Source organism: Parasteatoda tepidariorum, chromosome 3 (assembly GCF_982258835.1).
Source record: "Parasteatoda tepidariorum strain Cologne lab strain chromosome 3, Ptep-v5.0, whole genome shotgun sequence".
NCBI lineage: Eukaryota > Metazoa > Arthropoda > Arachnida > Araneae > Theridiidae > Parasteatoda > Parasteatoda tepidariorum.
The window spans coordinates 27,359,155-27,386,429 of NC_141757.1; the positions used below are offsets into that span (position 1 = coordinate 27,359,155).

The 27,275-nt window shown below is 28.1% G+C and overlaps 2 protein-coding genes across 6 annotated transcripts; one reads left to right on the forward strand and one right to left on the reverse strand.

Moving 5' to 3' along the window:
• Window positions 1–1,848: 1,848 nt before the first annotated feature.
• LOC107445809 (RNA-binding protein 41) lies at window positions 1,849–26,790 on the forward strand. 5 transcript variants are annotated; one of them, XR_015432465.1, is made up of 9 exons: window positions 1,849–1,928; window positions 4,898–5,061; window positions 7,355–7,544; window positions 9,082–9,573; window positions 11,493–11,640; window positions 15,093–15,210; window positions 23,609–23,837; window positions 26,359–26,443; window positions 26,505–26,790. XR_015432465.1 is itself a non-coding variant. In XM_087158993.1 (7 exons), the coding sequence occupies exons 2-6, from the start codon at window positions 4,916–4,918 to the stop codon at window positions 15,179–15,181; spliced, it is 1,065 nt and encodes a 354-aa protein (XP_087015119.1). In that variant the 5' UTR covers window positions 1,849–1,928; window positions 4,898–4,915; the 3' UTR covers window positions 15,182–15,210; window positions 23,609–25,649. The 5 variants fall into 5 exon arrangements, 3 of the variants coding, with proteins under 3 accessions (XP_087015119.1, XP_087015117.1, XP_087015118.1); XR_015432464.1 differs by having other exon boundaries at window positions 26,359–26,790; XM_087158993.1 differs by lacking the exons at window positions 26,359–26,443; window positions 26,505–26,790 and having other exon boundaries at window positions 23,609–25,649.
• Window positions 16,738–19,713, reverse strand: LOC147813480 (uncharacterized). The gene is made up of 2 exons (XM_087160047.1): window positions 18,218–19,713; window positions 16,738–18,151 (listed from the first exon to the last, which is right to left on the reverse strand). The coding sequence occupies exons 1-2, from the start codon at window positions 19,711–19,713 to the stop codon at window positions 16,738–16,740; spliced, it is 2,910 nt and encodes a 969-aa protein (XP_087016173.1).
• Window positions 26,791–27,275: the final 485 nt, after the last annotated feature.

A 27,275-nucleotide genomic window follows, 5' to 3' on the forward strand; every position in this document is an offset into this window, starting at 1 on the left:
TAAAAATGAAAAATATAATTTTGTAGATGCACATTAAATAATTATAATATATATTATATAATTATATAATTATTAATAATTATATTATTAATTATTAATATATATTATTATTAATAATAATTATTAATTATATTATATTATTAATAATTATTAATAATAATTATATAATTACATAATTATAATTATATAATATATTATATAATTATATTAAGTATATAAGTTATCTTATTATTAAGTATATATTAAGTATATAAGTTATTATATTAAGTTATCTTGTTCTATAAATAATAAAATAGTTTATGTAGATAAGGAGAGAAAATAATCTGCATTATTTAAATATGAAGGGAAAAAATGATTTTTGCAATTTTTCTTATCTATACTACAAAAATATTAGTGATAATTATATGAAATTTAAAAATATATACTATGTTAACAACATGTATCAAATTATTCAGATATAAATATACCAGAAATAATTTGAATAAGTATATATAAAATACTGCGCAATTAATTTACGAGCAAATCTGAAAATATGCAGTTATAAATATTTGGAAACATAGTAGTTATTGAAATATGTTTAGTAGAACATTTAACTTTTCTCAAAATTGCTGTTATCTTTGATGCATAGTGCAATATATAACTTAGAGGTGCTTTAATTGCAAATTTAATGAACGTGATCTTTACTCTTAATACAGAAATAAAAGAAATTGAAATATTAATAAAAAATATTCAATTTAAAAGTTTAAAGCTACAAATCCTAACCGTTGAATTAACTTTGATTTTTTTAAATATCATGTTATTAAATTTGCAAACAATAACCAATTTATAAAAAAATTATTTTATTCATAAATCATTCATTCGTCAGAAATTTGTATTGTTAAAAATAAAATGTAATATCTTCTTTCTCACTCAACACAGCATTAATCAAAATTTAAAGAAGGATGGTGAAAGCTTACTAATCAGGGCAGGATTAAGCGTACACGGGCCCGAGGCCATTCAAACTTTTGGGGCCTTTAGATTAGATTTTTTTCGCGTATATTTTTTATTTATTAAAATATAAAAGTATTTATCTATCTTTTCATTTAAGAAAGCATATTTAAAATATAAAATAAATAATAATAAATTAAATTTTACTTTATTTTGTTAAATTGGAAGAAAAATAATCGTAACATTTTGAAAAATCATTGTTTTTCTTAATTTTTTAAAATTTATTTTCAAAAAATCCAATTTAAGGGGGCCCCTAATCATTGGGGGACCCGCCAGGCCATGGCCTAGTCTAGCCTAATGGGTAATCCACCCCTGTTATTAATTGTTTTTAAAGTTTCTGTTACTTTTATATAACTAATATGTTTTCCTTTGTAACAACTTAATTAAATTTTATTATGTATTATTTTTTTTTTTTTAAACGTTTCGAACATTTTGTTTTGATAATCCCTACTGCTTTTGAAAAAGAAAAATGTATCATATAAGTAAATTGCAAATCATTGACATTAAAGATCGTTACACTAAATAAATGCTAAACTAATTTAAATTACATCTTAAAAAATTAATTAATTGAGGTATCGTTTACGAGAAAAAAAGGGAAAAAAGAAAAAAATTGTTTGAAAACTATGTTATGGAAGAAAATTATTTCGAGTTTCGAATTCTATAATTAGTGTATGATTAGTAATGTTTTTTGCTCAAAAATGGCAACAAAAAAAATGAATCACTCATCAATTAATTAACGGATTACAAGGACAATTCATTTGCATCATTAAGTTAATTGTGGAATGAGGAAACGATAATTAACAAACTTTAGCAAAAATCCTTATCTATCCTGTAATGCCGTTTTTCTTATAATGTAATCACGGTATTACGTGACCGTGACTGTGACGTCACGCGGCAACTCGTAAATGTAAACAATATCCAGAAAAGCAAAAGCCCAGCAGGTATGAAATTTCTTGTAACTAATTAAGAATAAAATTCGATTTAGATTGGCTTGACTTATTTTTTTAATTGTTTTTCCCTCTTTTTTATTTAACAAAATTGTGTTAGTATCAAGATCGAGTGTTAAATTATTTATTCAGATCTACTTCAGTAAATTTGATTTGTGTTGAAATGTAAACATAATTGTTGTGAATCATAACAAATCCCTATTCGACTTATTAGTGTGTTCTTACTCCAAATTCCCTTGTGAAATTATAATAATAATTGTAAAATTCTTTCTTCTTTTAATTATTCTTCGAGCTAAGTTAGTAAAGCCAACTAATGAGCTTTTTAGTCATCATTAAAATAAATCATATCATCATACTTCGTCAAAATATAAATAGATTTTGTAATTTCGGTGTGTCATTCCATTTGAAATAGAGTCTCCTAGCCTTACTTCTTGTTTCAAGTTTTGATTTATTATAAAAAACATAAAATTAAACTATATTGAAGAATTTTAGTCATTTTCTTGTATTTTAGATATAATGGTAGTAAGTAAGAATGTTTTAGAAATTTAACATACCAGATAAAAAGTTAAGATTCCAGGTCGACCACAATTCCAATGTTTCTAAATTATTAATATTCAATAAATAATTTCAATTTATAGAAAAAAAAATTTCTTATTGACATACAGTTTAAATGTATGTATGGAAACATGTTCTAACCATGTAGCTATGCACTATTGAACCTTTTTATTTTCATTTACATTTTAAAATATTTATTTAGTGGTGTCTCTCCCAAACCTTGCAAAATTTTCTATATTGATTTTATTTGTATACCTAATGTAGCCAAAGATAAATTGCTAGTAAAAAAAAAGCTCTAAACTAACAATGAAAGAAATTTTTTTTTTCCTTACAAAGAGTTATAAGCTTGCAAAAGTCACTAATAATGATTTCAAATTATTGAAAAAGATAAGAATCACTTGCAGTGTAAATTGTAGCAATCTGTAATGCTAATCCTAAGGAAAACTGTTTCTTATACTATAGTATTCAAACTCATGATCAGAGAGAATTTTAAAGTTAATCAGAGAGAATTTTATTGCACTCGCCTTGTTGTTGAACTGTATGTACCACAAAATTGATGTAAATCAGTTGAAAATAAGTATAAAGAACATACCAGCCTTATATACCTATCAGGGGTCTGTCTAGGTATTTGTGTGAGGTACCTATTTTGAGAAAATTTAGACATAATTTGTGAAAATTATTTGAAAAAATCAACACCTAATTGTGGTAATAATATGGTTTATCGTTTCTTATGGGATACAAAAATAAAATTTTAAGAAAAAGTATTTTGTGAAACTACCGTTTTTACTAAAGTTAAATTTGTGAAGTTACCGCTAAATGGTAGTAAATTTGACCAGGAAAGACCCCTGTATATGTATATATCAAGGGCTGAGCCCAAGGGAGCCGGCAGAATAATATGAAAGGGGGTGCAACCCTCTAACAAACAACCGCCCCCCCCCCCCAATTTTTTAAAATACTTTTTTATTACATTTTGTTTTGCTATTACATATACTTTCATCTCTTAATTTTTTTTAAGATACATTTCTTCATTGTTAACAAGATATTTAAAAAAAAGTACAAATTTCTTGTACTTGCAAATGTTGCCACGAAAAACTATATTGATGGTGCTGGCATTGAAACACAAATAACTACGAACAGTAGTTTCGTATACTAACGTGTTTGTGCACGCTTAACATTGGTAATTATTGTGTTGATGAAGTTTTACAGTTGTGAGAAGTCAGTTTGTATTATACACCTTTCTTAAAAGAAATAATTAATGGAAAATATAATATTATTTATATTTTATGAAATGAAATTTAAAAATATAGCTTAGATATCTGCCAAATTTGTGCATAAGAAAATAATAAAAGATGACTCAGAATTCATTGAAAAAGTTATAAACAGATCAGCAAACAAGACGATTACAATTTTTGTTTGATTAAACAAATTTTTAATTGTTATGTATCAATAATTATTTAATTATTTGTTTTTGAATAAAAGTATTATTAATAAAAAAAAATTATAACAAAATTGTTTTTCTGTATCTCTAATTGCTTAAAAAAAAGCCAGGGGGGTGCAAGGCTCCCTGCCGGCGCCCTTGGCTGAGCCCCCTGTACGCTCCCGCTCCCAACCCAGGTGATTGATTTGCAGTAATTGTTGTTTCTTAGCATGAAATAGTTCTTTCTATGAAAGTTGAAATTATTCACTTTCAATGTATGTACTAAAAAGAATTATGTTTGTTTACGCTTGTGCTCCCATTCCCACGGCTAAATAATAAATTTCCCTTATGAATCTGTTAAAATCAGTAATTTTTTAAGTTATTGCTTTTTAAAATAACATTTAAAATTAAAAGTATATTGCTGTTATAAATTTGGAGAGTTCACAATTTAATATTTTCATTTACCAAACGGTTGGATATAATACAATTTTTGCATTCATCGCATTGTGCATGAAGCTGTTTGATACTGTAATTTATAATCATATATTTATGTAATTTGCTCAAAAAATAATAATTGTGAGATCAGATACCGATTTAAATAACTATAATATGTAGTGTAAAATTAAGTTATAATAAAAAAAAACACTATTTTCTTCGATTTAAGCTGTTAAAACAATCTAAGTCAAGAATGGAATATTAGCTGTATACAGGTAAATACCTTTAAATTAGGGATACAAAAATCATAAAAGTTTCAATGTTATGTTTTTAGAGTTTCTTTTGATAATTTCTGTTACTCATAAATCTGCAAAATTAGTAATTTTTCAATGTTCAAGATAACTGAAAAATATATTCTCATTCTAAATAATCACAAAATACTCTAAAAATAAGTGTTTAAAAACAAAACAAAAAAAAAATCTATATTTCGCTTATCTAAACTACAAACTTTATGTTCTCATGTTTCTACATGTTCAATTTTTCTTTTTTGTTCCAGATATTTTTGAATTTTACCATGGCTAAAATTATAAATAACAAAAGAAAGGCCATGTTTGATAACGACGAGTTTGAAGTTGACGAACTTGGTGCAGAAACTGAGGCTGAAAAACAAATGAAAGTTATTTTGCAAAAGCAACTAAATACAAATTTATCTTTGAATGAGTAAGTATATTTGTCTTTGTTTCAAAATTAAAAATCATATGAAAAATGTTACAAATCTCAATGGACTGTTCAATGGACTGTTCAAAGCACTATTTTAATAGAAAAAGGCTTTTTGTGAAGTGATATCTCAATTCAATCAGTGGATAAAGATTGATCTATTTTTAGGAAGTGGGGAAAAAAAGGATTCTGTTTTATGCACTGATTTCATGTTTGAAAATTCAAACTAGTTAAGCTTCAAAATAAATCAAATACAATTTATATACAAAATATTATACTGTACAATTAAGCAGTTCATAACTAAATATCATAATTAATTAGATTATATGTTAAATATTAATGTTTATGTTTTACCATATGTTATCATTATGTAAGGCCGAAATTCTCATTGTTTTTTATAAATGTATTTAATGAAAAAAATGCTGTGCATAAAAAAAAAAACACATTGAAAATTACTGTTCATTAGAAAAAATTGGATTGCAAAATGAAAGAAAACAATAGAAACAAGGCGTATCAGGATCATCTCTCATGGAGAAATAATAATAAATATAATGATAATAAATATAATTTTTAAAAAAAAATCAGAAGTATAAAATTTTTGGTTCAGTATAGAGTAATCTAGCTTAAATTCTATAAATTTCGCTTTTTCTTTTGTCTTCCAGAACAGAAATTTTGCCAGTCAGGTGCCAGTTTTAAACCTTAACAATTATATGTGAAGAAATTATTTCTAATAATGCATAGTAAAAAATACAATTTTAAATTATTGTTTATTAAATCTATTCGTATTACAAAAAAAAGAAAGGTTTGTAGTAAAATAATTTTTCATAAAACAATACTTTGATGAATATTTGGCCTAACATTCGGCCGACCGAATATTCCACAAAGGGCAGAATAGGCCGAATACCAAATAGTCACCGAATATTCGTTACATCCCTAGTTTTCTTCTCAGTGCAAAAAATAAATTGTTAACATTTGTAACTAATTGCTGATCATTTTATATAAGTTCAGGAATTAATTATTTATTTTCTCTTCAAAACAAAATAACTCCTCAGTGTCAATAACTTCTCAGTGTCAGTATTATTTCTGAATGATAGGCGTGGAAATTTCTTATTTCAAAAATCACCCAAACAGGTATTTGTTAACAATATTATAATAGCATTTGTGACAACACTATTAAAACAAGAGAAAATGAAAGAGGGGAAATGTTGGACCGAGATTCGATTGAATTAAAGATTTAGCTACTGTTTATTTATTTTTTAAATAAAAACAAAACTCAAAACAATGGCATTAAGTCATCTGAAAATAAAGCTACTTTCTTATTGTGCTTAACCCATCTATTGTTTTGTTAATGAATATTTTGTTAATACCTTTTATTTCATTTTTTATTCACAACAAAATAAAAAGCTACCATGTTTGTAGAAGTTGTTTAAGTCCAGGGTATCTGCTCACCTGAAAAGTCATGAAAAATCAGGGAAAGTTATGAATTTCGGTATTGAACAAAATTTGTCATGATTTTAACTATTTTTTTAAGCAAATCATGAAAAATCATGGATTTAGATCACAGAAAAATCTAAGTTTTAAAATGGAATTTAAAAATACCTCTGGCCATTTCAAAACAGTCATATTTTATTAAAATACAAAATGTTTTCATCATGTTCTTTAAAAGTTATGGTGTTCTTTCAAAAAATGAAAGAAAAAACATCATTTCTAATGCGAATTATCTTTTAAACTTCTGTGATTTCATAATTTTTTTTATTATTTATTTTTATTTTATCAATTTAAAATTCTAGCTGAAGCAAGCCAGTCATTGGCGAATTTTTCTTGTTCCGAAATGAGAAAAGAAAAATTGAAAATGAGTATTTCTTTCCTTTCGGATGAATAAGAAAAGTATCTTAAGAATATAATTCTGCAGAAAAAAATTATTTGTTTTTGTATTTTTGTTCAGCTATTTTATTGCTTCAACTCTTTCTTTACTCTGTTTTTTTAAAAATTTAAAATCATTAAATATGAAGATGCAGAGTATAACAGTTTTGGTTATACCTATCATTTCAATTTATGTTATTATAATGCTTTTTTAAATTTCTTGTGTTTTTGTCGTAGAAAATAGTGACTTCGTTAAGTCATGAAAAATTCTAGGAATTAGTCATGAATTTGAAAATCTGAAATGTAGCAGATGCCCTGTAAGTAATTGTATTTTTAGTAATAAGTTTATGAATACTGATTATTTAACATAGCTCGATAATTACTTTCAATGCAATGAATTTTCTTTAATGATAATAGTTACATTTTATTTCAGGCAATTTTCCCAGCATCGCACTTTTGTCAGTCCAAGTACCTTGAATTCTTTAACTGAACTTGTGCATGGGACATGTAATTTAGAAAAGTTCAAACAGATTGAACAAGATGAAGAAGTGAGACAGGAACTTCAGCGATGTGGACTCACTGATGACGAAATAGTTACCTACCTTGATTTAAAGACAGAAAAGGTATATCCACAGGCTGATTCTTTTTTTTGCATTAATAGAGCTCAACTTGTTTGAGCTAAAATGTTCATTTTTAATTATTAAAAATAAAGTAAATATCTTATAGTATCCCCTGTGGCAGAATCACGGCGACAATGTCGCAGAACGTTACAGAGTTCTCGCAGAAAGAATTTTGGTTTACTTTCTGCAGAAATTTTCGAAATTTTTTTTTCTTTAAAATAATATTTAAAAGATGACTTTTTTGAGCATCGGAAGCGAAAGAAATATTCGTAATTTTTCGATTCTTATTTGTGAAAAATAAAGAATATTGAAGCAAAAAATTTCTTTTCTGCAGAAATTATTTTTCCCTTCCAGAGGAGAAGAAATGATTAATTTTAGCGTGAATGATTAATTTTAACGTGATTTTTTTATTTCGGTTTTCTTTTCTTTCACGGATTTTACGATTTTTAATTATTTGTTCATGTGATGATGATTTACGAAATGCAAAAAACGAAATAATTAGTGTGTTTTCCTCTTACAAAATGTGACAATATCGCCCGAGATGATTGGAATGAAAAGAAATATTACATATTCATTTTAAAAAAAATACACACAACTTTATTATACCCAAATAGGCTTTTCTTTGTGATTACAACGTTTCTGTTACTTTAAATTTAATTAATAACATATGTATTAGTTATTATTAAAAGTATCTTGCAGAAAGATATTAGTGCTAGAGAGGTTTGTCGCAGAAAGTCCAAATAAATTCTGCCACAGTGATAGTATCATATTTTTAGACATCTTCTTCATTATAAATTAGAGCACTTTTAGTTGAGGTACCGCAGACATAACATTATGCATACAATGCATGTACTGCAAATATAACAGAAATCGAGTATAGTAGTGGTATATTGCAATTATTTGACAGTACCCTTACATCTCTCTGAAATTATGTACTAAAATTTATGATATATATATAAAAAAAGTAAGATTAAATAATGAGTAAAAAATTTGGTTTGATATTTTTTTCAAAACCTTGTATAATTTAATGAAAATTGAATAACAAATTGAAAGCCATTTATGCAATGCTTATCATTGAACTAGAATGCAAAAGCAATCTTGGGCTGAATTCATTGAGATTCGTTTTATAAATGCTTTTGATAAAAGTACTTCACTATAGGATTTTAAGTAGGATTCCATGAAACAAGTGTAGAATTCAGTTTTAAATCTTTTAAGCTTTAATTTTCCTTCAAAAGAAAAAAAATATGATGTAATGCTACCATTTAGTATGACATACAAGACATAACTAATGACTTAAAAAATTATGAGATTTATTAAATTAAAATATTTAGTACTTTTAAAAAAAACTATGAAAAGCTAATGTTAATTAAAGAATTCAAATATAAAACCATAAATGAAATAATAATAACGAATTAATTTAAATAAATAGCATATAAAAAAAAACTGTCATCCAAACCTGTATCAGCCAGATTTTCTGGCCACATTGCATCACTAAAATTTGAATGGCTTAATAATGAAATGTCTTAATTTTTTTCTCTAGAAAGACAATCATCGAATATTTAATCCAGAAGTAAGAAATGAATTTCTTCAAAAAGTGGAACAAAAAATAAAACTACACAATGAAAGTCTTCTCAAACCTCAAGAGTTCAAAAATGTGAAGAAGCTAACACGTCATGAAATCGAAATTGAACGCTCACTTTATTCTGGTTGTTCAGATAAAAGCAAGTTGTCTTCATTAGTGTCAGCACAGACTTCATTTGAGCCAGATGGACCTTACAGTTACATTAAAAAACTTTCAGATAAATTGACAGATAAAACTAGAAGGAAGAAGAAAAAGAAATTGGTAGAAGCCAGTCAATCTTTGCCGTCTGATTCACTATCAGTGGAAAATGAAAGCATCCAATATGATCCCAATATACATCATGTTAATATACCCTTAGAAGAGAATGAAGTAAATGAAAATCGCTTGTCAGCTGATGAAATTAAGAAGTTACCAAGGTTTGAAAACCATACCATTGGGCAACCAAATAAAGTAACTATTCATTATTTCTACTTCTCCAATGAACCATATTTATTTAAACTGCTAGAAATATAGAATTTTTTTTTCTTAATTTAGTTGGATGTAAAATATTTATTTTGTATATTTGTACCTACAACTGATTTTAAGATTTATTTTATTTGAGTACATATTTTAGGTATCTTTATATTTATGACATTTTATTTGTTGTATAATTTTAGAATATCACAGTTTTTACTGTGCGTTAGATTTTTTTTTTCAATATACGTATATCATAAGCATTTCTTTTTTTACTGTATACATAATACTTGTTGAAATTGAAATATATAAGTAACCAAAAAAAAAGAGAAAAAATCACTACTGAATAAGATGGGACTGCAAACAACAAAACCTGTTTGATTGCCAGAGGAAACTAAAAATAGTGGAAAGATGGTTATTAAAATAGGCCTTCAAGTTTCATCAGGCAATGATATTGGTTTTGATGTTTGCTTGAATATTAATTATTGATCTTTTTACATAGAGAACAACATAGACTTATAAATAGTATCCAAATTTGCCTGATTTACCCTATTTTTTTTTTAAAAATTATATGAAAATGATAATTTTTTTCTTTTGCAAATTGATGGTATTTTATCTTCATCTCATTTTTTTTTCGTGCTGATTATTTTTTAGGTGTAGATTTTACTGGCGTTACTTTTTAAGTAACAATTACATTTTTTTTAATCATTCTGTTTACCCTAAGTACCAGAAATAGATTAAAAAATTATTTATTTGTTAATTTTTTGTATAAATTTTCCATTATAATAACAGGGCTGATTGTGCTCCGGAAAAAATCCGGACTTCCGGATTTTTCGCTAACTGTGATCCGGAAGTTTCCGGAGATCGAAGGTTCTGATGTTTCAAAAAATCATTGATCACAAAAGTTTTCGAAAATCAAATTTTCAGAGGTGGAACTTAAAAACACAGTTTATTTTATTTGTTTGTAAGGAGAGCTACTTTATAAGCTTTTATTCAAGATTAATATTCATTTTTTATCAGTAAATAGTTATTATAATCATAAACTCAAGAAAGATAGACATATTTGTAAATTTCAATTTTCAATTACTTTCCAGGTCATCATAGGTATGTGTAAAATTTTAAATATATTTTAAGTAAACTAAGAAATATTGAGAAAAAGGAAAAAAACCTTATTTAAATTTTTTCTAATTTTTTGATTTAAACTTTTTTTTTTTTACTCAAGAAATTTTCCGGAATTTTGACTTGGGCTCACAATCACCACTGTAATAACAAACTATCTATATTTGTGACAGCCTGTCTCACCGTGAATAAAATTAGGATAGGTCATCTTAGCTCCAAAAATGATCTGTTTGTTGATTTTATACATTTTTATATTAAATTTTTATTAAGTCTCGCTCATACATATATGAAATTCAGAATCTGTTTCAAAGAGAGTTCCTGTTTTAAAACTAAAAGCTTTTTCAAAATAAATTAAATAAAAATTGCATTATGTTTTATATGCATGTATGATACAATATTTGTTTTATTGTTTAGATGCTGGACTAGTATCATTAAACTTTTACAAATTGTAATCTGCACTTTTGCACTATAAAAGTAATTAAAAATAAATGCAAAAGTCCAATAGGAAAATATTTTTAGAATTTTTTTTTTTTTAAAGTTTTAAGAAATTTGACTTCTCTTATTAAAAAGTACAATCTATTGCATCACATGTCATATGCTACAGAAAATATTCTGGATCTATTATTTTGTAAAGCTGTAATATTATTTATTTTATACGTATTTTATTTCATTGTGATTCAACAATTTGTGTTATCCTTTTTCTTAAAAAGTAATTTTTCTAAATATTTAAAAATTAAACAAGTATTTATAGTTGTTTTTGTTGATTACTAAGCATTTTTAAAAATATTTTTTTTTAGACTCTCTATCTTAAAAATTTGCACAGTAAAACTACAGCAAATGAACTTCGCTCCCTATTTGGCCAGTTTGAAACAGAGAATGGTGTTCCTATTTATTATAAAGTATGTACAGGGAAAATGAAAGGTCAAGCATTTATTACTTTTTCAAGTAAGTGTTCTAGTTTTTTTATTCATTGAATGTTACATTGTTCTTAGTGTTGTTTATTTTTATATATTAAATTTAATTATAGCTGTTGTAAATTTCAACCTTTGATGTTAAGACTGTCTTTTTTTCCAAAATTTTTTCAAGTACTTCAAAATGATCCCCTCCCTTTTGAAAATTCTTACAAAGAAATTTTTGTACCAATTTATTTTTTTTAAATTCATTTATTTATTTTTTGACATTTTAATAAAGTTTTGTCTTAGTGAAGTAAGGACAAAAATGCACCAAAATTTCTCTGATAAGGAGTCACAATTGTTATAAATGTACAGTACAGAACCCGTTAACCGGAAATCAGAAAACCGGAAAACCAAAAAACCGGAACGAAATTCGATAAATTTTCCCGCCATTTTTAAAAAAAAAATTTTTTTTCCTCATAAGATTTTAGGATTTTTCTTTCTTTTTTGAAAGATGTTTACCTTACCATCATTTTGGAAATAATCATTAGTGTATTACTTCATCGTTTTTTCTTCTTTTTAAGATTATTTCCACAAAAAAAATTTTTATAGTCTGGTGTAACAATAAAAAAAACGGCTTTTTGTAGCGATTCAGAAAACCGGAAAATCAGTTATCCGGAATAGCGATGGTCCCGATCGTTCCGGATAATCGGTTCCCTACTGTATTACTAATTTTTAGTTATAAGAAATTACTATTTTTTCCCTAACGAAGTTCTGTCTTGCTGACAGAACTTTACTTTTGAGTAACACATGCAAACTCTATAGAATGGCTTTTATTTAAATTGAAATTTAGTATGTAAAGAACATTTATAATTCAAAGTGTAATAAGTTTTTAAATTTAACTTCTTTCAAAACTTTTTTGTGAATTTTTTACTTTATGTTTTTAAATAAAGACATTTCTTTCCTTATTTTAAATTTTTTTTCCTTCTTAACGATAACTTGGAAATTTTTACAATATAGTTGTATCTAAGCTTGTTTGTAAAATATAAATGAAATTTTTTGCAATGTAAATCACAAAAAATATTTAATTCTTGTATTTTGTAGTAACAATTTTAAGGATTATTTTGTAAGAATCAAAACTACCATGTCAATTTCATTTTACTAAGTTAAACAGTAATAGTAGAAACTTAAAATTTTATCCTCTAATTGAAGTAATTGATATCATAATTGCAAGCCAATTGTAAATTATATGATTGATTACTTGCAATTACACTTTGTTTCTTTATTTATTTAGTTTCAACTTGTTTAAAAATATCACTTTTAATATCTATAAATGAGGGTATAGTATACTAATACTATTCTTAAAATATAGAAAAGTGAGATGGCGAATTTAAAATTTGTTGATTCAATTTTAATCACCATTATACTGAACAAAATGAAAATAATAATAATTATAATGTTGCATCCATTAGTAAACCAACTTTACACAAATTTCAAAGAGAATAATGCGGCAAGTAAGTTTTAAGTCTTTTTTTTTTCACGACTGGAAAAAGTGAACTTAGTTACAGTTTATCCACAATTTTAATGTCTAATAATATCCATGTACAGTGTACAAATAAAAAGAAAAAAACAATCTGAATAACTTTTGATCTCATGATATGATTGGATTTTCACTTACTAGGACTCTTTAACTTAATGGTTTGAGGGGATGACCTCAAATATGCTAGTTTATAACGATATTTTAAATTGCAAAATCAGGAACAAAAATATACTTTCACTGAATAAACATATCACTCAAATAGTTCCTGAGAAATCGAATTTTCAATTTTATTATTCTGTCAAATAAATAATATAGAGTTTATACGACAGGTTTCGTTCTAATTTTGTATTTTGCCATATAAATACACATTCTTTGAAATGGTGTTCATAATTTTATACCTTACAATTTAAATTTTTTTTTACTATCCTTGAATATAATAATAAATAAAATCATAAAATTATTTTTTCTAGTAAGTTATCTGTAGATAAATGAATTTTATAATTGTGAGCAAAATTTTTTCTATTCACTTAAAAAGTTCTCTAGATATAGCGAAATATACAAAAAGTGAAATTAACATTAAAAGATCCAAACTTTGGACTATTCTGGGAGATTGGAACTACATATATTGAGGGTAAGAAATCCAAATCCCCTTTTTTTAAAAAAAGATATATTTATTCAGAAAAAGTGTGAAAAGCAGAAGCTATTAAAAATGTTTAATTTTATTGCTGCATAGAGTAACTTATTTACTTAATAGTTGAGTTGAAAGCAGTCATTAAGGTAATGCAAACATTAAAAAATTACATAAAAACCGCAGCAAATAGTAGAAAGAATCTGAGCAAATAGTAGAAAGAAATAAAAAAAATTGCATATATTGTTAAGAATATTAGTTTTGCTAGTGCTATTATCATATCTAAATAGATATTTAGATGTTTGAAATTATTTGTTTTTACTTGCATGCTTGTTCTCAGTAAAAAAAAAATGTAAAATATAGTTGGAATTATAGTTTAGTATAAGAAATTGTAATGTTTGGCAAAGGCCTAGCATCGTCATTTTTCATTACTATTAAAGAGAAGAAAGAGTGATAAACTTCATAATAAGAGAAAAAATTATGAAGAGAGCATTTTATGCTTTACAAATTTATTCATGTCCTTAGTTTCTTTTCTTTTATTAAACATTTTTATAACTCTCTCTTCTCATTAGTATTCACAAAAAAGACAATGCGTGGCAAAGACCCTAACATCGCAATTTCTAGTACTAAAAATATTGTTTTAACTCCATTTTATGTTTTTTACTCTAAGAATTACATGTCAATAAAAAAAAAAGTTTTTTCTCTCCAATGTCCGCCTGAGAAATGACCTTTACATGCAGGCATTTGTTGGCCACTTTTTCAGGGGCACCATAGTAGGTGGTCTAACGTTGCTCCCACATAAATAAAAAATAGTTAGTGTTGCCATTTAGAAATTTGCATAAAATTTTCTCTGTAATTGTAACCATAAAGGCTACTTAATCATTTATAACACCATTCTTAAGCACTTAGATCATAATACCTTTGTACAAAATTTCATTCCTTTCACTCAAACAATATGTTCTCCATAGGGGAAGTCTGCAAAGTTATTTTGTAATCATTCTGTATATTTATGCAACTATGTACATTAATTTTTTTTAATTATTAATTTACGTGTAGTAAAATAAATTAATGAAGAAAGCATCAATAAATATTTATTCAAATCCTTTTTATAATTTTCTCTATTATAAATGTCGTTTTCAGTGAGTTATTTTGTTATAATTTTATACATTATCATTATTTTAATAAAATATCTTTTGTGATACTTTTGAATAGGTAATCAAATTTTTAAATAATTGGTGTACTTTTACGCTATGGCAACTTGCATTCAATTCAGCAATATATTTTTTCAGTGAATTACCTTTGTAATAAATTTATACTGAATAGGTATATATTACAGATTCTGGTGTTGCTGAGAGAGCTCTTCACTTTGCTAATGGTTATATACTGCGAGAGAGACCTATTATCATAGCATTTGGTAAACAATGATTAGATGACTTCATCTTTTTTTATTACAAGTAAGTAACATCATACTAAACATTATTTCAGCTTAGATTTTGAATTTGGGTTGAAATTTTAAATTTGAATTTTCTGTAAATTTTTATAACATAATCATAAATGCTTTTTAAAAGGCTGCATCACTTTGAATTTTAAATAAATTGGCTATTTTGATGTTATTAAGCTTTTAAACTTTGGTAACCGAGGGTTATCTGATGTTGATTGTAATTTGTTTGGCACTTATTTGTTTAGTAGGGGTGCCTGATATAGCTTAGCGAAAATTGCTAAGTTTTATGCTGAATGATTCAGCGAGCTGTTTCTTAGACGTTGGTCGAGTTTTATTTTTGTTCTCACAACCAAAATGAAATGTTGCTTGAAAATAATCTCAGAATTGAGTTTTTTAAAATTATTGGCATTTAATTACTTTTTCAAATGTCAAGCTAAAAGTTTTTGAAATATAATAATGTAAGGAATATGATAATGTAAGGTGCGTAGCGTTTGTAAAAAGTACTTAAAGGTGCTTTTTTTGGGGATTTTGTTTTTAAAAGCTTTTAAAGGTGCTTTTTTCAGCTGGTGCTTTTTTTCCGAATAATTTTTTTTCTTTCCTTCAGTGATATCTGGTGGATCCCATGCATTTCACGAAAAATGGGGAGTTTGCTACGTAATCATTGATGCGGACTTCATGTCGTACCCATGTTATGACTTGCGCATGCGCACACTTGAAACCGAAACACGAGTGCTCCAATTCGGATAGAGAATATCAGATCCTTATGAAATGTTTTTCTTTTTAATTTAATTTATTTTTGTTCTTGTTTATTTTATTTTACTTCTAACACTTTTTTTGACGTATGGGGTAAGGGTCAAGTTGAATTCACTCGGTGATGCGGGAAGGTACTGATTGTTTTGATTTACGCCCGTTTCTTTTTTGTTTTTTTTTAACACTAAAACTGTTTATAAAAAGTTTTTGTTTTTCAATAATATCATTGATTGAATATGAATTTTTTGAGTGCTTGAAAATTTTTGTAAAGTGCTTGAAAAGTTTTTAAAAAGTGCTTATTTTTGATTCAAAGATTTGGCTACGCACCCTGAAGGATATTTTATTAATATAAAATTTTTACTTCAAATTTTAGGTATTTTATTTTGTTTGTGGTCACTCTAATCGATAGCTCAAGGTTTATTTCGTAAATAAGAAGAACACTGGTTTGCAATGGACTGTATATCTCTTTATTTTAAATAGCTCACGGACTACGTCCGCCATTTATGAAGTTCTCAAGGTATATATAAATCTTTCACAAAAAAAAGGGTGGCGCGGCAGTCGCACATGCGCGAACATGCCGCCCGGCATTGCAATGTTTCAACATTCAATTAATATGTAATTTAACAAAGCACAATTTGCATTATTTAAAAAATCTTTACAAAGCATTTAGATGATAATTAGTAACATTGATACAAATAAGAAAAAACAAATTAATGATACTTTACACTGCAACCGATCTTCACATACAACAAATATTCAATTCAAAATAAACTTAAACATAAGAATATTTTTATGATACAGGTAACAAGCATATTTTAGAAATAGACCTCTTAAGGGTCCCGTGCTGGGTTTTCACTTCTACAACTCTGATTTTCTTATCAGTGCCATAAAACACTTTAATTATTCTGCCCATTAACCATTTATTAGCTGGTAAATTATCCTCAATAATTAAGACTAGACTACCGATTTTGGCATTGTCCTTTTCGAATCTCCATTTGCCACGTTGCTGCAGTTCAATTAAGTAGCTTCGTTGCCACTTTCTCCAAATTAATTGTACTAATTTGGTTATTCTTTGCCACCTGGATGACCTATTTTCCTTTAAATTTGTCAAATCCGGTTCAATTATGGCGTTCATTGTTCTCCCTATCAGGAAATGCGCAGGAGTTAAAACTTCTAAGTCGGTTTCATCCGCGGATAGTGGAGTTATCGGTCTACTATTCAAAATGCTTTCAATTTGAGTGGCTATAGTATGCAATTCTTCGTAAGTTAAAGAGGCATTACCTACAGCTCTTTTAAAATGGTATTTAAACGACTTAATTGCTGCCTCCCAGAGACCACCAAAGTTGGGGGCTCTAGGCGGAATAAAATTCCACTCTATGCCTTCAGCGGATAGATAGTTAGCCAATTTTTCATCAGGATTTTTGAATAAATTTAAACATTTTTTTAACTCCTTGTTAGCGCCAACGAAATTCGTCGCGTTGTCTGGAAACAGTTTGGCACATTTGCCTCTACGCGCGATGAATCTCTTCAACGCGGCAATTAGAGACTCGGATGTCAAATCAGAAACTATCTCTATATGCACTGCTTTAGATACAAAACATATGAATAAGCAAATATACACCTTTAGAGAAATTGCTTTTCTTTGATGTTTACATTTAATGAAAAACGGACCAGTTAGGTCAACACCAGAGCAATTGAATGCGAAATCTGGCACAACTCTTTCTCTAGGTAGATTTCCCATTATTTGCGTAGCAGCAATGGGTTTATTTTTAACACAAACAACACAATTATGAGTAATTCTTCTACATAGAGAACGGCCACACAAGGGCCAAAATTTTTCTCTTACACAGTTTAATAAACCATTTGGACCAATATGCAAATATTTAAGATGATATGTCGAAATAATAACAGAAGTTAAAGGACTATTTTTAGGGAGTATTGCAGGATGTTTTTTAAGAAAATTCAATTCAGTGTTACCTAATCGTCCTCCAACCCTTAAAATTTCATTTGAATCTAAAAGAGGGTTCAAATTTCTTATCTTACTCGTAGGAGACACCTTCCCGTGCAGTTTGAGACTCCGAATTTCTGATCCAAATTCCTCGTTCTGTATTATTCTCAACAGGAACTGCTCGGAGGCGTTGATCTCCTCATTGCTCAGAGGTCCTGAAGCTCCTTCAGTAGGATTTCTGCAATTCTTAGAAAACCTAAAAATATAACTTAATACACGCACTATAGTAAAATAATTATTACTCAAGCCAATTAGTTCATGCACAAAATTTTTGGATGTTAATGTAAAGGCTTTTAAGGGACCTTCAATGTCTAAGCTTGAAGGCTTTTTAAGTTCACTTTGGAAGACACTCAGTTCTTGCGACGCAGGAAAGTTTTGGTTAGGATACTCATTGTCATAAAGGATATTAGGGCCTTTCCACCATAAATTTGTCTCTAAAAGTTTCACAGGGTCCGATCCTCGGGATATCAAGTCCGCGGGATTCATCTCGGATGGCACATGATTCCATTGGGACTTTAGCGTCAGTTCTTGTATGAGTGCAATTCTATTTTTCACGAATGTCTTAAGACTCGTTGGCTCCTTTTGAATCCATGCTAGTACAATCATGGAATCAGACCAAAGGTAAACTTTGTCTGTTTGCAATTTTAATGCGGAAAGTATCTTTTTCATTAACTTGGACAACAAGACTGCAGCACAAAGTTCCAGTCTGGGGATACTTAGGGCTTTAAGTGGGGCAACTCTAGATTTGCTAGCAACTAATTTCACATTTATGTCACCTGCAGAGTTGAACGACTTGCAATAAACGACCGCTCCATAGCAACTCTCCGATGCATCAGCAAATCCATGAAATTCGATTGTTTTAGACTGTTCTATTGTAATGCACCTATCAACTTTAATGTTGTTCACATCTTTCAACGTGGAAATAAATTCGCTCCACTCCTGAGATTCTGCAGCAGGAAGTGGATCACCCCAGTCAATGTTCAATTTCCACAATCTCTGCATAAATATTTTGGCCTTGGCTATGACAGGGCCGGCTATCCCTAGGGGGTCAAAAAGTTTTGCAATGGTGGACAAAACTGACCGCTTGGTAAAAGTGTTGTTCTCATCCACTGATATTGTGAAGGTATAGCAGTCCTCTGATGGTCGCCAAATGACTCCTAAAGTTTTTGTTTCATCGGCGCTCGAAAAGTCATAATCGTTTTTACTTGGTGAAAGTTCCGGATGGCTAGCAGACCATTTATGTAGACTCATACCGGCTTTATCGAGAATTGAAATCAGTTGCCGCCGTGTTTCCTTCGCTTCATCCAGAGAGGGTGCTGAATACAACACATCATCCATATAGAAGTTGTCACGTAGAAGAGGAGCTGCCAGAGGAAAATTTATCCCCTCGTCAAGAGATAGCTGATTCAAACACCATGTTGCTAAAAAACTAGCACTCACGGTGCCGTACGTGATAGTTCTCAATTCATAAGCTTTTGTTGGGCCATTCGCATGATCCTTCCAAAGGATTCTTTGAAGACAATGCTGCTTAGGGTTCACCAAAATCATTCTGTACATCATCTTTATATCCGCTTGAAACGCGTATGTGTGCCTTCGAAAGCTAATCATTATGCTAAATAAGTCTTCCTGTATCACCCCACCATTATACTGGATAGCGTTAAATGAGGTAGCATTATGCGTCAAGCTAGAAGCGTTGAATACTACGCGAAGCTTCGTAGTACTCTTCTCAGGACGATACACGCCATGGTGTGGCATCATCCTCTAAAATTAATCCGCAATGCACGTTGGTTGTACGCGAATCAATTAAACTACCACTCGCTACGTATCCGAAAACGGTATTTTGTAGAATTAATTCTGATTCGTGTAAATATATTTGTCCCGACCGTAATAATTCATAGAATATCTCCGCGCCTAACAATACGTCAATTTTATCAGGAATGAAAAATGTTTCGTCAGCTAATCTAACATTAACAGGAACCTTAACTGCTGCATTAAGAAATTTCGACGGCGTAAAATCAATTATTTTTTCAACTACTAAAAAGGTTAATTCCTTTTCAAAACTCTTATCTTTATTTGAAATCGAAGTCCTAACACACCTATTTATATTCATCGTTGAATCATTCAAACAAGAAATTTGTGTGTTCATTTTTTCGTAAGGCAAATTAAGATTTTGTAAACAATTGCGATTAATCAAACATGATTGGGAGCCCGAATCTAGCAAGCACCTAACTTCCTGCCATAAGGAATTTTTATCCTTAATAAAACACTTAGCCGTACTCAAAAGAACAGTTTTTGTGTTTAATTTATTTTTTTCATAACTGGTGGCGACTACAGACATATTTCCATTGGCGCCGTCTTGGGAGGAAGGGGGGATGGAATATTCAAAACTCAACTGTGATTCTTGGTTAACAATAGCGGGTGATTTATTATTTCTGTTCACTCTTGGAAAGTGGATCATTTTATTATGAGGTTTACCGCAAAAGCAATCCTTAAATTTGCACGTTTGAACGGAACATTTGGCGGATAAGCATTTAAAACATAATTTATTACTCTTGACTACTTCTAATCTTTCATTAATAGACATATTTTTAAATTTCGAACACATATACAAGGCATGCTCATTAGATTTACAAATGACACATTTAGGATAATTTATTTCGGATAAAAACACATTAGAAATATTTTTATTAGAACGGAAGTCTCGATTCCTTTGGGAATGATAATTTATATCTTGTTTTGATTTAACCTTGGAAGAAAGATAAATATCGCACTCTCTTCCTAGCTCTTGTGGTTTGAAAAATGATTCTCCCTGCCTTACTGCAATATGAGTCATTAATTCTCGGTCAAGTAGACCAAACATCTTATCCGAAATAATTAACTCGCATAATGTTTTAAAATCGCTAACCTTGCGTAATTGGCAATAGTATTCGAATGCTGCACTCAATCGTGAAGCAAACTGAAGATAACTTTCATGAGGCATTTTTTGCATTTTATTAAAATTGTTAATACATTCTCGAGGTGTTGGTTGAAATTCCTTCAACACGATTTCTTTAAGTTTATCGTAATCTGCTAATTCTTGTTCACTTATATAAATCATTAAATTTTTTGCTTTTTCACCTAACAAATTTAGCAGTATTTCGGATTTTAATTCTTCGGGCACATTTTTCGTTTTAAACGCTTTCTCGAGGGATTGGAAAAACAAATTAAATGCTTCAGGTTTAGAGGGAACGGATATGGTAAGGGTTTTTATACTTTTTATTAAATCTTCGAGACGGTGCGGCGGCTCTAGCTCGCTAATAGTTTCCGATTTCGAAGAATTGTGCGATTCTTTTCGCGCATTAGATAATTCAATTTCTTTCTCTAACTGAGCGAGTTTAATTTTTTCTAACTCTATTTTTGTTTGGTTATCTTTCTCTAACTGAGCTAATTTAGCTTTTTCTAACTCATAATTGTTTTTCTTTTCCTCAAGAATATTATCAATCAAACTCTGAACGAAATCACTATCGTTTTTATAAATCTCACTATTTTCAATTAGCTTCTTTATATCAATAACTCTTGCCCCTTCTTAAACTTTTAAACTTAACTCGTCTGCGACGACTTTTAATTCGTCTTTTTTTAGTTTATTAAGGGACATTTTTTAAACACACTAAAATAACTCAATGTAAATAGACAAACTGAATAACTCAAGGTAAATTTTGCACAGTGAATGAAACAAGGGAAATTGCTCTTACCTCAGAATTTCGGCTTCTTTTTTATTGTCACTCACTAAAAATTTCACTCAAAGATAATATAAATTCCATTGTTAAATAACACGAGCATCGTACACATAGTTCGTTCGTTTCGGTATGCACTTTAAATGATTTCCATAAATCACTAATTCACTTCCGGGTGACTGGACCACATGTTTGTGGTCACTCTAATCGGTAGCTCAAGGTTTATTTCGTAAATAAGAAGAACACTGGTTTGCAATGGACTGTATATCTCTTTATTTTAAATAGCTCACGGACTACGTCCGCCATTTATGAAGTTCTCAAGGTATATATAAATCTTTCACAAAAAAAGGGTGGCGCGGCAGTCGCACATGCGCGAACATATTTCTTTGTGTCCTTTGAAAAACTCAAAAGGCATTAGAAATATTTTCATATAAAATGAAGAAGATGGTATTTCAGTTAGTTTGGTAGATGATACTTTTATTTAGAAATCAAAAAAGACTCAAGACTCTATTAGAATTTTTTTTTATTTGGGAATGTATTATTTGTGTGGTCAGAGTTCTCCCTCTAAAAAAGGGCAGGGTACTTCCTCACAGTAAAGGACACACGCTTAACACCCTAGAAATTAATCAAATTGTGTGATATTATGTAATAACTAAATTTGATCCTCAGTAATATAAATTAAATAATAATATAATAAAAAATAATTCTCACACATTATCAAAACAAGAGAAAATTTTGTAATTTATAAAAAATAACTGAAAGCATGCTAAAAGACAATCTCTGAGCATAATTTTTTTCAAAAACAGTAAACTTAAAAAAAAAAAAAAATTATTAGTTGATAAACAACTTGAAAGCTTTCTTTTTATAATTTAAACTAAGAAATTATGAAAAAAGGTATTTTTTTATTAAAAAAAATATTTATTTCAAAAAATAATTTTAAATCTCTTAAAAAATTTATTAATATACCTCCCACCTTATGTAAAAAAGAAAAACTCATAAAAATTTAACCAGTTGTGAAAAATCCTAACAAAGCACATATTTATGATAGTAGTCTGTATTAAACCTATGAACGCAGATAATTTTACCAATGTGTGATTATTATTTAAGCAGTTTGTTATTTATTTATTTTTTAAATGGAATGAGTAAAAAGGCAGTGTTTTTCGAAGGCAGTGATGGTTGCTTATTTTTACAAAAAGGGCAAAGAGCATGCATTTTTAGGGATCAAAGGATAGATAGGATAGGCCACCCTTAAAAAAAACGTTTAAGGAGAACATTGGTGTGACATCATGTTAAATTTCATCCATTTACTATTAATTTACTTTAGTAATGCAGTCACTATGAAAAATCATTTAAAAAGAATTTATGTTTAAAAATTTTAAAGTTCAATACATTAGAAAACTTGAAATTTCAATGTAAATGCTACTGTACTCTATTCATTTTTATTTCTCTGAACTACTTTTTAGTTTTGTTGAATAATATTCTTATTAAAAAAAAAAAGAAAAATGGAGGAGAGCCTTTTATTGTCTGCAAGAAATGAATTATGCATTTAAATTTACAAAACTATAATAATCAACTCTCTAACTTTTAAATATATTTTTATTGTGAAAATTGCATCGAGGTTTTTTTATTTGCCTTATTTTATTGAAGGAGAAAATTCTGTGGTATTTTATTAATTTTGTTCAGCTCTTGTACTGTTAATGAACATAACAGATTATTCTTTTACAAGTTATACTTTAATTTTAAAAAAATTTAGAGTATTAAAAATTCACTTGATTTTTTTAAAATTTTATTTAAATGCTGAATTAAATTAATGAGGGCATACTAGAGTAAAGTTATATATAGTGGTGTGAATTTTCTGTTTTCATTTAACAATTTTTTTCCATTTTATTACTCTGTTAAAACTGATATTAAATAATGGTTGTTTTTATTTTATTTTACAGAAAAACATAAAAAGAACAGATGATTCATCTTTGGGCATATTAAGATTGGATCAGATTCACAAGTACTGCACCGAGTGTTCTGGTATGCAGCCTTGAGTCTTGTTATTGCTGAGATTTTTCTGGAAAAGAAAAAGAAGTTTTAAAATAAATCCTATAAATAAAGGAAAACAAATAAAATTTGAAGTCTTCTAGAATGGAGGAAATATAAATTGATGCATGAACTTAAAAGGTGTGTGTAATAATAATACTCATAAGAAAGGTGAATTCGAGTTATTTTTCCTTCACTTGCTATGTTTTTATAATGATATAAATTTCGTATACTTGGACTCGATCTTATTAGTTTGAGGGAACGACCTCAAATATATTAATTTTTTATTGCAGGTGATATAATAAATTACAGAATCAGACACAAAAACGTACATTCTTTGAATAAGCATACCTTTTTTTCTGTAGATTTGGATTTCTAACCCTCAATATATAGGGTGTAGCCGCAATCTGGATAATATGTGTTCAATAGTTTGATCAGCAAAGCGGTTTAGAGCGGCTCACAATTCTAAAATTTATTTATCCTAGTATAATCATGCAAAAAAATTATATTTCATATAATAATAATCGATAAAAGTTTGAATTGTGACATATCAAAATTTTTACATCGTGTTGAATTTAGTTTTATATGGCAAAATTTAAAATTTGTGAGTCCAGATTAAAATTAGTCTTTTATTGACCGTTAAAAGGAATACAATAATAAAATTTTGTGAAACATGTGAGGGCCTATATTAGGATATACATTACAACGGTTAAGTTTTCCTCATTTTTTTTTATTTTTAAAACTTTTCTTAAAAGTCCTATTTTAATGTGCATCATCTTAATTTTTTGACTTTTTCTTATTACTAAAATCAACAAATGGCTCTACAATACTCAATTAATAATATGTAGACTAAATAAAAAAAAACAAACAATGAATTGGAAATTGGCAAAAGAGATGTTTGGATAGAATAAGTTTGAAATTACTAATCTACTTTGACTTTGCTAGCAGGATTAGATATAACTATTTTCATGACAACTTTTCTACTAACAGTTGTTTCTTTTTTCTTTTTTAAATTTGCAATAAAAATAAATAATTCAACATGTAATGGTTGAACTATTTTTTTTCCCTTATATGTTGCAAGTAGTGTTTGTATATCATTTGCTGAAGATACAGTTTCTGTATTTTCAATGGAGTGTTATGCCAACTTAGGGTTGAACATAGTCAAATAGCTATAAATAGGGTAAATATAATTTTTATGAAATGCATGTGTACACGAAAATTTATTTTAAGTATTTACCACCCGTTTTGCAACAAATAAATGGCATATGACCCGCACAGTCGTGTTGGAAATAGTAATGTTTTTCCTTCTTTTTGCTGTATGTGAAAGGAAACACAGCGCTCTTGCCTACAAAAAATTAAATAAACATTCAATAAATATCTGGTTAAGTAAATAAAAAAAAAGTATCTTGTTATTCCTGTCAATGCTGGTAATTGCTTGAATTTTAAAAAGCAAAATAGAAGTTATGTAAGCCATTGCCTGTAAACTATTGAAAATTAGTTCCTTTTTTATTAATTTCTGAATGAGCGAAGGGATTACAAAAGGAACTCTGGTCTTTGAATACGGATTAAGAAAAATTCAATAGAATGGGAAATTCAATAGAATTCATAAAATTCAATAGAATGGGATTCTTTTTTTTATATTATATTTTCTTTATTTTGTTATAACAAGTTTAACAGTTATAACACCTTGTTTATTGCTGAAAAATGCAATATTAAATTTAAAAAATGAATGAAAAAATTTTTCATGTAATGCTCTTGAACATTTAGGCATAACAGTTACTTAGCTATATTTCTAGGTCAAACAATTGTATAATGCGCCAAAAAAAAACCCCAAGTGAATCACCCTGAAAAACTTTTTATCTAATGACATTAGGTACAAGGAGTCCAAACTTTGGACTCCTTAATATTCTTTTACATTTTGCATATTTCGGCATATCTCAAGAACCTTTTAAGACACATTTATAAAATTTGTTTATCCACTAATATATAAAAGCAAATAATATTTTTCAATAATTATTTATTCATATTATTTATTTGATGACAATTGAAAAATCTTTGAATTGTAAGGTCTACAAATTTTTACATTATTTTAAAGAATGCAGTTTCATATGGAAAAATACAAAATTTGAATGAAATCTGTGAATAGCTCATAAACAATCAAATTTTAAGGAAGTTTTATATTTAAAATACCCATATTCTAAGTTAAAAATAAATAAAGTAAGTGCCAACATGAAAAACTTTTTATCCATTATCTATTAAATTTGGTAGAAATAGAAATGTGGAAGAAGAAATATTTAAAAAAATAATTGCAAGAAAATACATAATTTTAAATTAAGGAATGGACACTGAAATTTTAAATTAACTAATGAACTCTAATTAAAAGTTTAAATAAATTTGTTTTGTTTGTAATTTTAGCATTTTAATATCATTTTTTTAAAAAATAGTACATGTTTTGTAGATATCACTTCATGTTTTCTCTTAAATGAAAATTATAATATTGAACAATACAGATTATTATTATTTATGGCTAATTATATTAATAAAGATTGACTGTTTTTATCTTCCAAAATCCATAATTTTTCTTTGACGGAAAAAAGAGGTTGCCACCCAAACTATTTAGGTTCATTTAAATGAGTTTTAGCCTATAAATCTTTCATTTTAGGTGTCGAGATGTACCGACTTCTCATGTTCTTTTATGCAATTTCTGGACATCCATAGCTCAAACTTCGCATCTGTGTCAGTTAAGAGTTCGTGTGCCTTCATAAAGTCCTGGATCTCTTTCTTAGAATCATAACACAGGAGTTTTAGAGTTCGTGTGCCTTCATAAAGTCCTGGATCTCTTTCTTAGAATCATAACACAGGAGTGTACTGTTTTCACCTTCCCAAGTTTTGACAGCAGTATCCCAATCTACTTTCCAGAAATTAAATGTGCATTTATTACAGTCTGAAAAGAAAATGAATGTATATAAATATCTAAACACTTGAGGAAACAAACACGTGTCTATAATAGGTTTTAAGTGTGCCACTGCACGCAAATTATATTTTTTTAATAACATCAAAACTATGAAATAAATATTCTTCAAATGAAAACCAACTTGTTAAATTATGTTTTTAGTGTCAAACTTCATGTTTTTTCTGAAATCATAAATTGATAGCTAAATATTTTTGCTTCCGTAAACACCAACATTGGCGTATTTTGGATAGTAACATAAATTTATATCGAGTAAGAGTTGACGTAAGTTTGTTATTTTCTATCTCGCCTCTATACGCAATATTTACTGAAACAAATGTTAGCAAACAAATGTTATTGTGTTTTGGTCTACCAGGTACTATTCTTGGTTCTTGCTGTATGTTGTAGAACACCACCATTTTTGGTGTTAAAGTACACAAAATTTTTTTGCACTGGCTAGTTTCCCATTCCAAGCATAAAACACACAGACAAAAAAAAAGAAACATTTAGAATGAATTTCAAAAAAAATAAAATTTTTTTTTAATAAACCTTATATGTTTTCCAATACTTTTATAAAAAAGGACTATTAGATTGAAAGGACTGCAGGAATATTTGATTCTATTATTTTA